The sequence below is a fragment of the Ipomoea nil genome, unplaced genomic scaffold (genome assembly GCF_001879475.1).
Source record: "Ipomoea nil cultivar Tokyo-kokei standard unplaced genomic scaffold, Asagao_1.1 scaffold2036, whole genome shotgun sequence".
Lineage (NCBI taxonomy): Eukaryota > Viridiplantae > Streptophyta > Magnoliopsida > Solanales > Convolvulaceae > Ipomoea > Ipomoea nil.
The window spans coordinates 1,808,746-1,820,955 of record NW_017618464.1 but is presented as its reverse complement, the minus strand read 5'-3'; the positions used below and the strand labels follow the sequence as shown (position 1 = coordinate 1,820,955).

General features: G+C 36.6%; 1 protein-coding gene across 1 annotated transcript; it reads right to left on the bottom strand.

The window, feature by feature from the left end:
* Positions 1–2,629: 2,629 nt before the first annotated feature.
* LOC109148169 (respiratory burst oxidase homolog protein A) lies at positions 2,630–11,782 on the bottom strand. The gene is made up of 14 exons (XM_019296004.1): positions 10,811–11,782; positions 10,551–10,710; positions 10,321–10,369; positions 9,206–9,319; positions 7,001–7,423; positions 5,546–5,932; positions 5,333–5,428; positions 4,972–5,087; positions 4,610–4,777; positions 4,364–4,523; positions 4,030–4,230; positions 3,817–3,945; positions 3,630–3,708; positions 2,630–3,524 (listed from the first exon to the last, which is right to left on the bottom strand). The coding sequence occupies exons 1-14, from the start codon at positions 11,478–11,480 to the stop codon at positions 3,415–3,417; spliced, it is 2,862 nt and encodes a 953-aa protein (XP_019151549.1). The 5' UTR covers positions 11,481–11,782; the 3' UTR covers positions 2,630–3,414.
* Between the last annotated feature and the right edge of the window lie 428 nt (positions 11,783–12,210).

Sequence of the window (12,210 nt, the reverse complement as noted above, 5' to 3'; positions counted from 1 at the left end):
GGCCCTAAGTACAATCTACTTGGTTGCTCTGAGTGCCGACTGACTGCGGTCGGGATTCTCTAACAACAACCTATCGATCGTCCAAAAGTCCCCTACACTGTAGCTACTGTGGGTATTTATAGCCGCTTTGCCGGGGACAGGATTCCAGCCGTTCGGCATGTCCTCCACGTAGCCACCACGTGTCATCCTCCCGGGTGCCCTGCCTGTCGATGTAGAGAGCCGCCACGTGTCATTCATCAGCTCTCTCGCCAAAGGGCTCCCGCTCGGTGGTTGACATCATCGTTCGGGCAACTCCCGGTCGGACCCCGACCGGGTTCTTCACAAGGAGCCCGACCTGTTACCTGCAAAGACAAAGAGAAAAGGACAAAGGCTTCTCGGTCGTGGTGAAACTATGCCGGTCGGGATATTCCCTACCAGGTAAATATGTCCCAAAATCGACTATTTCCTTTGAAAATTAAGCATACTCTCCTTGATTGCTTTAATTCTGAAGTTTGTGATGATAATTGGTTATGGCATATGCGGTTTGGGCATTTTCATTTCTCTGGATTAAACTATCTTGCGAGAAAGGAACTTGTTTCTGATTTACCTGTTGTGAATGTCCCTGATCGTATATGTGAGATTTGTGTGATTGGGAAGAAGCATAGAGATCCCTTTCCCGTGGGCAAGTCAAGGATAGCTACAAAACAGTTGGAGATTGTTCACTCAGACCTGTGTTCGTTGGAGGTTCCCTCACATGGAGGTTGTAAGTACTTTATTACTTTCATTGATGATTTCAGTAGAAAAACATGGGTTTACTTTCTGAAGCAAAAGTCTGAAGCATGTGATGTTTTCAAACAATTTAAGGCTTTTGTTGAGAAGCAAAGTGGTTATGAGATTAAAATCTTGAGAACTGATAGAGGTACAGAATATATTGCCTGTGATGATTTTCTGAAAGAAAAGGGGATTCAGCACCAAATGACAGCTAGATATACTCCACAACAAAACGGAGTGGCTGAGAGGAAAAATAGGTCTGTCATGGATATGGTAAGGTGCATGTTGAAATCCAAGAATCTGCCTAAGCCTTTTTGGGCAGAAGCTGTTGCTTGTGCTGTCTATTTGTTGAATAGGTGTCCAACTAAAAGTGTCCGTGATAAGACACCCGAAGAAGCTTGGAGTGGGAGAAAACCCCCTATCAAATATCTCAAGGTTTTTGGATGTTTGGCATATGCCCACGTGTCGGATCCATTGAGAAAGAAGTTGGATGATAAAGGTGAGCAGTGCATATTCATTGGTTATAGTGACGCTTCAAAGGCTTATAAACTATACAATCCTGAAACTAAAAAGGTTGTTATAAGTCGTGATGTCACTTTTGATGAATATGGTGCTTGTGATTGGTTAGCTAAAGATGAAAGTTCAGTTGTTATTCATGCTGTTGAAAATATTGTTGAAGAGCAACCGATTCCAGATAATGTCCAGTCTCCTTCACAGCCAGAGTCGTCAGTTCGACGATCTCAGCGCGAGCGCCACTTACCAGCTCGCTTGCAAGATTATGTTTTGGGTCATGATAATGACCTGTCTGATGAAGAGATTGTTCAATTTGCTCTCTTTACAGATTGTGATCCTTTAACTTTTGAGGAGGCTGCTACAGAAACTCATTGGCTTAAGGCGATGGATGAGGAGATACGTGCCATTGAAAAGAATGGTACCTGGGAGTTAACAGATTTACCTCCTGGGAAGAAGCCAATTGGAGTAAAGTGGGTTTACAGAACGAAATACAAGTCAGTATATCCAACTTGAAGACGAAGACATTTCTTAAATTGAAGAAGGAAATTTGGATGACCAATATATCCAACTTGGTTTAAAGGAGACAATGTTATAATAATATTATTATTATAATTGTTAAACCAAGAGTTAATTAGTTTGTTAATTAAATTAAGTAGTGGGTGGTGTGTATGCAGTATGTGGCTTAGTGTATGTGGAGTACATGGAGCATACATTCCTAATTTTTAGCTTTATTATTATTTCTCCTTTACTATAAAAAGGCTGTGTATCAATCTTTTTCAAATATCAATCAAGTTAATTCAATTCTCCTTCTCTCTCTCTTCTCAAATATATATTATATATATATTATAGATATATTATATTATATTTAATATATATTATATTAAATATATTATATTTAATATATCTAACAAATTCATTGATGAGATGCGTGGGAGAATAGCTAATAATGGTAAATCAAAGATCATTGAAGAATAATCAATAATTATCCGAATCGCATTTCAATCTCCATGATTTCAACTTAAAAATCTTTTCGAGTTTCGTATTTGTCTTGTCCTCCAGTTGTAGGCGATGTTTTATGGTACGTAGTATATTACACTCCTACAGTTCTACTTGTGATTCTAACAAGGTTGTCTGCTTTGTCCGTCTGTTTCAGAAGGTTAACATTGATGGAGCTCAATTTCACTGCTAGGGTGTTTTTTCCTAGTCTTTCTTCTCATCTTCATATTCGAAATCAGAAATTACTTTTTCTTTTTCTGTTTGGGAAATTTGGCTGAATTTACAAGTATTGGAACTAAACACTAGCAATTGTCTCTTTTGAAAAAGAAGATAGACAAATTATATATGGTGTACACAACCATGTGGGATCAACCTAAGAAAGAGGGAGCCCAATTGTTTCTTGCTTTAATTATATAATATGAACAAATTGTATAGGCATGACATAGTAGTAAAGGAGATAGATAAGCTTCCCATCAGTATCAGTTACATGTACTTCCCATTGGGGCTATGAGTAAATTATATAAACTAATATTATTTCCGGAAAGAAAAAGACAAATATAAGGTGGACTTATCATCCGTAGGTCTTCTAGATGAATCCCATTCCGATCCCCACTAACTCATCTCTACCATAAAATGCCGTCCCGCTGCTGCATTTTAGCCCACTAGATCTACCTGTCTTTATCATCCTTCCCCTTTCAAAACACTCCGTATTCGATCGTCTTTTCACTATACATGCCTCAGTGTCTGCCTCTATCGTTGCTGTCTATTTCATTATGGAGCAGTGCAGGTCAAACCTTTGCTATATAGCTGTTTACCATTCTCATTCTCCAACTTATCCACCGCCCCACTTGCTGCAACCTTTAGCTTTACCACCGGAATTTATATTCTAAACTGTACTGTCTTCCCAATCAGGGCCAGTTTTTGGCTCTTCATTGGGAGAATAAAACATATGGCTAAAATCTATTCTTGTATATCTAGTAGTTATTACAAACCCCCCAAAAATACTGCACACTTTTTCACTCCCCTGTTTGACTTTCCTGGGTAGGGTGTATTACTATTTGCATCATATTACTAATGATTGTATTTGTTGTGCTGGCAAAATTTGCTGTTAGAAATGACTGCACTTGATTACAATGGTTCCTTTTTACTGGCCTCCTAGAAGTGTTCTTTGTGGAATTCAAACCTGGCTGTGCCCTTTTGGTTGTACTCTTTGCAAAGTTGGCTGAGTTCTTTGGCTAATACAGGTACTCCACAGTAGAAAACTCCTGCACCAAATAATAGTAGACCATTTCAATGATACAAACTGTTAGGAGGCCGGAAGATATCATATCGCTTTCAGTTTCCTAGCAAGGTTGAAAATGATAGGATACCTATTCTTGCATTAGCATGCTTGGTGCAGGTCTTGGAAAACACTTTCTTCCAATTAGGCTTTGCAAAGTGTGTCCTTACCTGTTAAAAACAACAATAATTCCTTTACCTGATTAGCATATAGGCTTTTTGGGGTTATGTATACAATTAAGGAGAGTGGAAAATAATTTGCTAGCCCAATAAACTCACTCTAGTGCCTGATACAATATCAACACCATTCTTTGCGTGGTTCAGAGCCTGGACCATGGTAATGAGAGCTGAGCGTGCATCCCCTTCCTCGTATACACTTGTTAAGTAGTTGTGCATCTCAATGACCCCCTGAATTTCATTAAGGTCAACCAAATTTAAACCCAAAAAAAAAAGTGAATGAATTTATACGATCTGGCACATGACATTAATTACCCTTTGATCAAGATCCGCAACTTCATTCATAACACCTTTGAACCAATCAAAAGAACCTTGCTCCCTTGTTACCCAATAGAAATATGCATTAGTAGTTCTTAGAGTTTTCTTCCGTCTGGGAGAAATTTTGTTGGAAGAGTTTTGTTCACTTGATGATCCAACACTTAGATCCGAGTTCCTGCTAAGATCTGATGCTGAATCCTGTAAGTCATGACCGTAACATAATATCAGAGGGTCAGTCCAACTGTCACACTACTAAACTTAGGATGTCGAGTATGGACAGTGATCTGCTAGATAGTGAGTGCATTATATATATTAAATTTAAAATACTCACTGCTTGCTCCTCCATTTTTACTATGTTGTTGAGTAAGTCTTTCAGGATACTAATAAAGGGTGTTGCTCCGATGCCAAGACCAACCAGTAGTAAAACATCATATTTCTGGTAATCTTGTGCTGGAGCTCCATAAGGTCCGTCTATTAATAGCTTAGGCAAACTGAGGTTTTGGGTAAACTTCCCGTCAGTACAGTTAATAGTAAACCTGACATACCTACACACTCAAATTAACAGAATTATATATACCTCTTCTTAGTTGTTCCATCAGCTCTCAGCAAGCCACTCTTTCCAATTTCTGGACACTCACAAGCCTCAGAAAATACTCGCTTAAGTTCTTGTGTCCAGTCACCAAGCTGTCGGATGTGAACACTTAGATAGTCATCCCCAGGAGCGGAAGTAATGGAAAATGGATGCCTGGGTATTTTTTTTTTTTTTTTATATATGCAGATAATTAGCAATAACATCAAGATCTTGCAATGAATTCTTTGGGATGGATAATGCTGGTGAAGTTGTTCTATTAATAATGTAATAAAATTGAGATATTGGTTGGTTCTTTCTGACAAATTAAATAAAATGTACGTAACTGAAAGGCATTTACTGTCTTTTACCATTCAAATGGAGAAACAGCTGGACACTGGACGAACATATATTGCCCACTTTTGTAGTGAAATTGGGAAGGTTTAGACATTTGCAACGTGAGTACATTTCCTGGGTAAATTGCCACCTGGAATACAAAGGAAGATACAACATGAGAAAAGTAAATGTTTAATTAACACCGATCTGTACCCCATTAATCTCTTTGACCTTTTGCAGAAAAGATTTTGGAGCATAGCTCTGATAAAATCATCTGGTCTTTACTTTAATTGATCTGTAAATTTCTAAACTGAAGTCTGGACTCTATCTGGAAGTTGCTAATTGTTTCTCAACAAATCATATCAAGAATTCAGAAATATCATAACTTATACTCACTTTCAGAAGCCGGACAGTGTATAAGCCCGACCTGAAGAATCTCAGAGTCCGTTCCCCAGCATATAGGAGCACAGGAACTGCAAGATACATCCATGTCTGCAAACAAAAAGTTATATCAGATTGAAGGAAGCATCTCATTTTTTGATTAACCAAATGTACTGTGCAATATAATGTCTGGATGAGTAGGATGATGGATGGGTTTTGGAACTTTACCGTTTTCTTGTACCATTTGTGCACAAGATAGAGGAACATGCCATGGACGATGAGCAGTATGTACACAATGACAAAGAGGTGGTGAGAGTACCAAAATGCATTGAATCCAGTGAGTCTATCAAAAGGCTTGGGCAGCTTAATAAGGCCTCGCCTGAACCATCTTGTTGCAAGTGTAAAAGCAATAAGCATCAAGATTACCATCAGTATTCCTGTCACGCCTTCAGGTCCTTTAATAAGGTCTCCATAACTGGGCTTATTACTTCCAAAATCATTTACGAGAAGCCGGTTATAAACTGCATCCGCTTCGTTGATAAGCCTTGGAAAATCACATGCAAGATGGTTACCAGCATGAAGTATGATACCAATCACAATTCCCGCTGCTATGGTCTGCAAACATCATATCCATAGTAGTTGTTGTTACGATCACGACTCCAGGTATATATAAAAAAACTTCATTATGTATTCAAGTGCTTTTCAAGATAGATACGGAGGGTTAACAATTTAACCTAATTACCTAAATGCTATCTCTATACCTCCACATGAATACATGATTCGTTTCTGTCCCCACCGACCGAACAAGCTAAGGAATCTCTTTAGCTATAGCACTGAAATTCATTTAGTTTTTCATTGAATTTGATGTAAATTAATACCTACATATGTTAATCAATATATAAGATGATGCTTATCCATGAGAGCAGAACTCCACAAAATAGTGCAACTCGGAAGAGGCAATGAAACAGTATTTACATGTATATCATCAATAGAAAACACACATGTATTTGGCACCATCAAGAATTTTCCAAACTAACAATATATTTAAGTTGAAATTTCTAGAGAAGGTAATACAACGTTAATCAAATGTTTACAAGTAGGTTTATTGATTAACATGTGAAATTTAGTGTAGTCAACTAATTCACTAGCAATTAATGAATATAAGGAATTATACTTCCTAACACTTATCACATGTTGTATGATTGATTAAAATATGTGATAAAAAAATGTCAAAAAAAAAGTCTTCTAATGGTAAGATATATGACTATATCATATTTGATTTTTCTAGTGTGAATTCTATGAACTAGAGACGTATGTGAAATTGAATACCGTGAGAACAATTATGAACTATTGGTGCACAAATTGTGACGCTGACATTGATTTAGTACAACAAAATCTGAGGCAAATTTTAGAGTAAGGTGAAAAAGTCAACGTTTAATTTGTGGGTCGACAAGGTATATCTTCTCTAGATATTTCTTTTTCTATTTCTATTTTTTTTAAATGTATTTGTCACCGATGTGAGTACAGGAGATGGATGAATGATTTGTATCCAGACTGGAGAAATATACTAATCATGTTGACTTAATCATTAAGGCATATATGTATATGGGCCTTAAACGCAAAAAAATAGAGACGTATAAAACAACAAAGAATTGAAAGAGATATTTCAGTATATGACTATACCTTGTGGAAGTTGATGTTGTCGTCAAAGGGTATGAAATGGCTCAATTTGGTGGACCTGAGCCACGTTATGGTGTTCCTGCACACGGGGAATAATATGAGTGCCATGTTGAACTTTAGCGTCTCAGCTGCGCCCTTAGCCGTGAGGAGGCAATAGCCCATGACTTTGTATGCGCTTTTCTGCTTGTACTGCAAAAATTTCCAGGTGAACAAACCAATCATTATCAATATCCACAACGTCAAAACCCAGATTCTCTTCCAGTTCTCTTGGTAGAAATACAGCAATTTCGTGCTCATTCTTCTTATTGTGTTCCTCTTTCTTAAGCCTTGTAGGTTTTGACTCAAGGCTTGGCTCGTATAGCTCAGTGCTTGACTGTAGTTTAAGTATGTGTCCTTCTGTAGAAGTAGTGTTTCCAGCTGCCATAGCTGCATCATTCCAACAAAACCATCATGCATCAGACATATGTAGTAATTTAAGTTGAATTGTGTCATAGAAACAAGTTAACAATGTTTTATTTAGAATGTACTTCGTAAAGTTTAAATAGGATTTGACGGGGCTAATGATACTATCCGCCAGAAAGGTAATAATAGAATAATAAAATAACAGTAAGAGAATTAATAATTTCAATCATTAGTAGAAGGAATACATTATCTAAAGTATCTCAAATGATATATAAATTAGTACATATTTGTCAATTAATAAAATTAAATTTCTTTAGATTTTAACAACAAATTTTAATATAAAAATTTCATGTATTCGGCATACATCACGATATATATGGAGAAAGCATGATTGAGTGCTAAAAACGCGTAATTGGTATTCAAAGCAGAAAGACCACATGGGATAAGATGCCAGGACCGCAGCATGGTTGGAGTATAACTTCTAATGATGGAAACACATAGTACAAAAGGCCAACAAAGCTTTGATGTGAAGTAGCACCAAAGCTAATCGTAGTTGGTAAAAATGGTTACGAGGTCAGTTTCTTTTATTTTTTGGAAAATTAAGACTATTTCTAATTACCGTTTTAAGTAATTTGTGTTGAGCACCTTTTATTGAGTAGCCTTGGACCTTTTCCAAGCTACAGTTCAGAACTAAATAATCTCACTTCAATAAACAAATAAGGAAAAAGGAATAATTAACCACCATGTATTTTCATTTTTCTAAGCAAGGACTTCAATAATTTGATGTCTTATTATAAAGTCATTAAAGATTAATTTTTTTAAAGAATATTATCTATTGCAAGTTATTAATTAATCAATTATATTCCAGCAACAATACAGCTATCAATAATCAATACCTAATATTTTTCAAAATAAACAATACTTATTGGGCAGTGCAGTTAGCTTTTTCAACAATTTTTTTTTTTTCTTTTCAGAATGGTAGGTATTTTACAGGAAGAAAATTTCCTAAAATTATTAATATGTTATGTCAATTCTTAAGTTATATGGACGTGACATGTATTTTTTAATTCTGGGAACTTAAAAAATACTCTAACCTTGCTTAAATGGCCATCTAAGCACTCTAATTTTCTTCTTTAAGATCTACCAGTTCAACTACCTAAATTAGGTAGCCTCTATCTTTGAAGAGCTAATTAATACTAATCTTCTTACGAAAAAAATAAAAATAAAAATGAAAATGAAAATAAAAATAAAAATAAAAATAAAAATGAAAATAAAAATATAAATATAAATAAAAAAAGAAAAACGAAAACGGTATATAATGGGAGTGCAGGGCAGAAAATATATACATGAGCATCAGAGCATGTGAACCAAGGAAACAAACAGTTGAACGACTAAAGCCTTGAATTGTAAACTAAAAGACAAAATAAATAAAATATTCCGTAGTTTTTAAGAGAGTGGAACTAGTTAATTTTTGCCTTTCCTTTGGATTGTTGAACAACACGGTATTACAAAGTCATGCATATGTCTTCCAACCACTTGACTTTGAAAGCTAAAGTCTAACATAATAAATTAGTTGTAACAATTCGTAGAGATAGTCCACAACCTATCAACCAATCTAATCATAATTCATAAATTCAGTAATATAATCACAACAAAAAAAAAATATTGAAAGCTCAAATAGCATTGTCATGCAGGCAACAAAGTAAATTACGGAGTATTTATTTAATTTATCAATTAAGTGCGTGGATCAGTGGATCTATATTATATATGTATATATATAAACCAGTTCTAGAAAGAGGGTCCCACCTCAATGTAGCCAAGTCTTTCTGGGTCCAGCTCTTCCATGATCAAAGCTGCATACTCCTCTGCTTGTTCCTTCAATCTTGATAATTTATTTGCTGAAGCGCTGAGCATTATGATCTACATGGGACCCCAAATCTAAGGTTATTGTAGATTCAAAGAAAAAAGTATGTAGTTGTGATTTATTGTAATAAAAATGCCACAATTTTATTTTAATAAAAACAAAATATACCAAAGAAAAGTTATTGGTCCATTCCCCACATTTTATTTTTTTCTACTCCTCTTACCCAAACACCGCCTACTAAACCAGTGAGCTAAGCTCGAACGGGCATAAGACAATAATTGAACCTTTCATCTCTCATATAATTTCTACCGTATATGATAAGAGAAAATAGGTCTATATGATAAAAGCTTTGACCTCCCTATTGAACCTTTGACCTTCTTTACAAGTAAGATTTCTATACTTTTTCAACCTTTTACCGTTCAAAGAAAAAATGTCCCACCACCGAGATTCGATCATGCGATGACCCATTTAAAATGAAAATAGTAATTTTAATTTTAATTTCGTGATAAAACAAAATGAGACACAAAAAGACTTAGCTGACGGATATGCCCTCACCAACTCCACTGAAAACGACAGTATTTGACCCAATCAAAAAATTGGGGGAGAAAATCTTTTTCTTAAAACTCAAATTAACGATCAGAGATTCAGACCAAGACGGAGGTATTAGAGTTCCTGAATTTTAGCAGTTCCACTAAATCCCAACATGGTTAACGTCAGACCAAAGATTACTGAGATTATTTTGACATCTGTGCATCGTGTAGTGTTGGTCTATTGGAGCTGTTGGTGTTCATTATATTAGCCACCTAATCACAGTCATCACGCCAAAAACTACTACACAATACACACACACACACACAATGCATGTGAATATCAATTCTTTAAGTAGTGCGTCATTAATCTGTATCCTATACAAGGTCAGCGCTAAACCTATAATTAGTTTCAACAGAATGTGACAGGCTGTTCTTTCCTTCGTTTAAAAACGATATAGTTATTAAAATTATTTATGCCATTTTTTTCATAATAATAATAATAATAAGAATAATAATAATATTCTTACCTCTTTCACTTCCTCCTCTGCAATTCGACCATCTTCATTCTTATCCACCCTGTGCCGCATCGCCAAAAATAATAAGAAGATAATATAATTATTATTTGAACAAAAATAAAAATTCTGTTGGGCTTTTACGGATTCGAGGCTTTGCAAGTAAAGGTAATTTACTAATTTTAACCAACTTAAGTGGGTTTTGAACGCTAGTAATAATGAATTACTGTAATTAATTAACTTACATGTCGAAGAAGATCTGGAGACGAGAATCGAAGCTTTGATCAGTGATTTGGGACCAATACTCGTAAAGTTCCTCTTTGCTAATCTTGTCCACCTTCAATCTTCTTCTTCTGCTTAAAGCATCGAACATTTCTACTGCAAATTCCTTGGAGTCCTTCATTCCTTCATCGATAACAGCTTAATTTTGTTAATTATATTGTTGTAATTAACAATAATAATAATCAATTTGTATAAACAAGTAGCGGATATGATAATAACTAACCTATGCATTGCGCAAAATCAGCGCGGTAGAGATAACCGTCTTTTGCCAGCTTGTAAAAGTTGTTCTCTACTTCGTTCCATGCATTGGCGGCTTTGTTGTGGCTGATGAATCTGAGGCCACGAAGCGCTTTTTGCGCGCCGGAACGAGTGCGATCGAGCTGAGCGCGCTGTCGACGCAACTGGCGAGCCGCTAGAGCGGAATCCAAGCCGCTTGTTGTTCCGGACGCCGATGAGAATGCACGAGGCGCATGTCCATGACTCCACGAGAATTTCTTCAGCTCCGCCTTGAGCTCTTGCGAGAACTGTTTGGCTTTCGCCACCGCCTCGGCTTTCAGCTCCTGAGAGAACTGAAGAATCCGGTTCGACGAGCTTCGCCGTATAGTCGGCGACCGAGACGTCGACGCAGAGCCGGAAGCTGACACCGGACCTTCGATCATCATTCCTCCACCTCCGACGAGATCATCAATGCTTATGGCGGTCGCCGGCTCCACGCTCCTTAGAATTATGGTATCGTCATCCTGAAGGTCGAGCGTGACCTCCACGTATTCCTCCGCTGCGACCGCGGAGGAGTTCTCGGACTCAGTCTCCGGCGAAATTCCCCCGATGACCGGCGGATCGCCCGGGACCGAGTCCGACGCCCACCTCCGCTCATGCTTTGCGATTCCTCTCATTTAATCTAAAAACTTTAAAAATTGATCGAAATGCTATCCAGCTACTAGTGGCTCATACAAATCAAAGAATATAATGATGAAACTGAAGGAGAGAGCGAAATCTGAATTCTGAAGGGATATGAATTTGTCGTCGTCGTATGCGTCCGGAATCTGAGAAAAAGGAGTGACCTACGAGGAGTCAGTGTGGATGTTCAGAGTTTTTATTAGAGAGAGAATGAAAAGGTCCACAGAGAGAAAGTGAGAGGGAGCAAAGCGACAATGGAAATGCAGAGACAAACTCAGCTCATGGTTTTGCTCACTGCTTTTCTTTTCAAAATACTCCATAACCGTAATATACTATGGAGTAATATATTATATTGTGTACCAAAATAATAGAACAAAAAATTTTTACCATAACATTTTCATATTGCCATTAATTAATTATTATATATTATTAATTATTAGTAGTTACCACACCAACATTGTTTGATGGGTATTTCTAAATCGGTGTTTTAAAATTTATTAAAGTATTATTCGGTATACTGGTGTATATCAATGCAAAGGTTATCAATTTTTTCATAAAAATAAATAATTCAAGAATGTATAACTATAACCTATGACAGAAATGTTGGATTAACTAGTACAATACCTATTTTAGAGGGAAACACCATCACTGGATAGTACCCTAAGCATAGATTTTGCAACACAAAACTCTATTAATTGGCATGATTCCATGCTTCCTCTTGTTGCC

Coding starts and splice junctions, on each gene's coding strand:
- LOC109148169 (XM_019296004.1), bottom strand. CDS start 11,480: ATGAGAGGAATCGCAAAGCATGAGCGGAGGTGGGCGTCGGACTCGGTC. Junction 5,429..5,545: donor ACAAATGGTACAAGAAAACG/GTAAAGTTCCAA, acceptor TTTTGTTTGCAG/ACATGGATGTATCTTGCAGT. Junction 3,525..3,629: donor GCATGCTAATGCAAGAATAG/GTATCCTATCAT, acceptor TATTTGGTGCAG/GAGTTTTCTACTGTGGAGTA.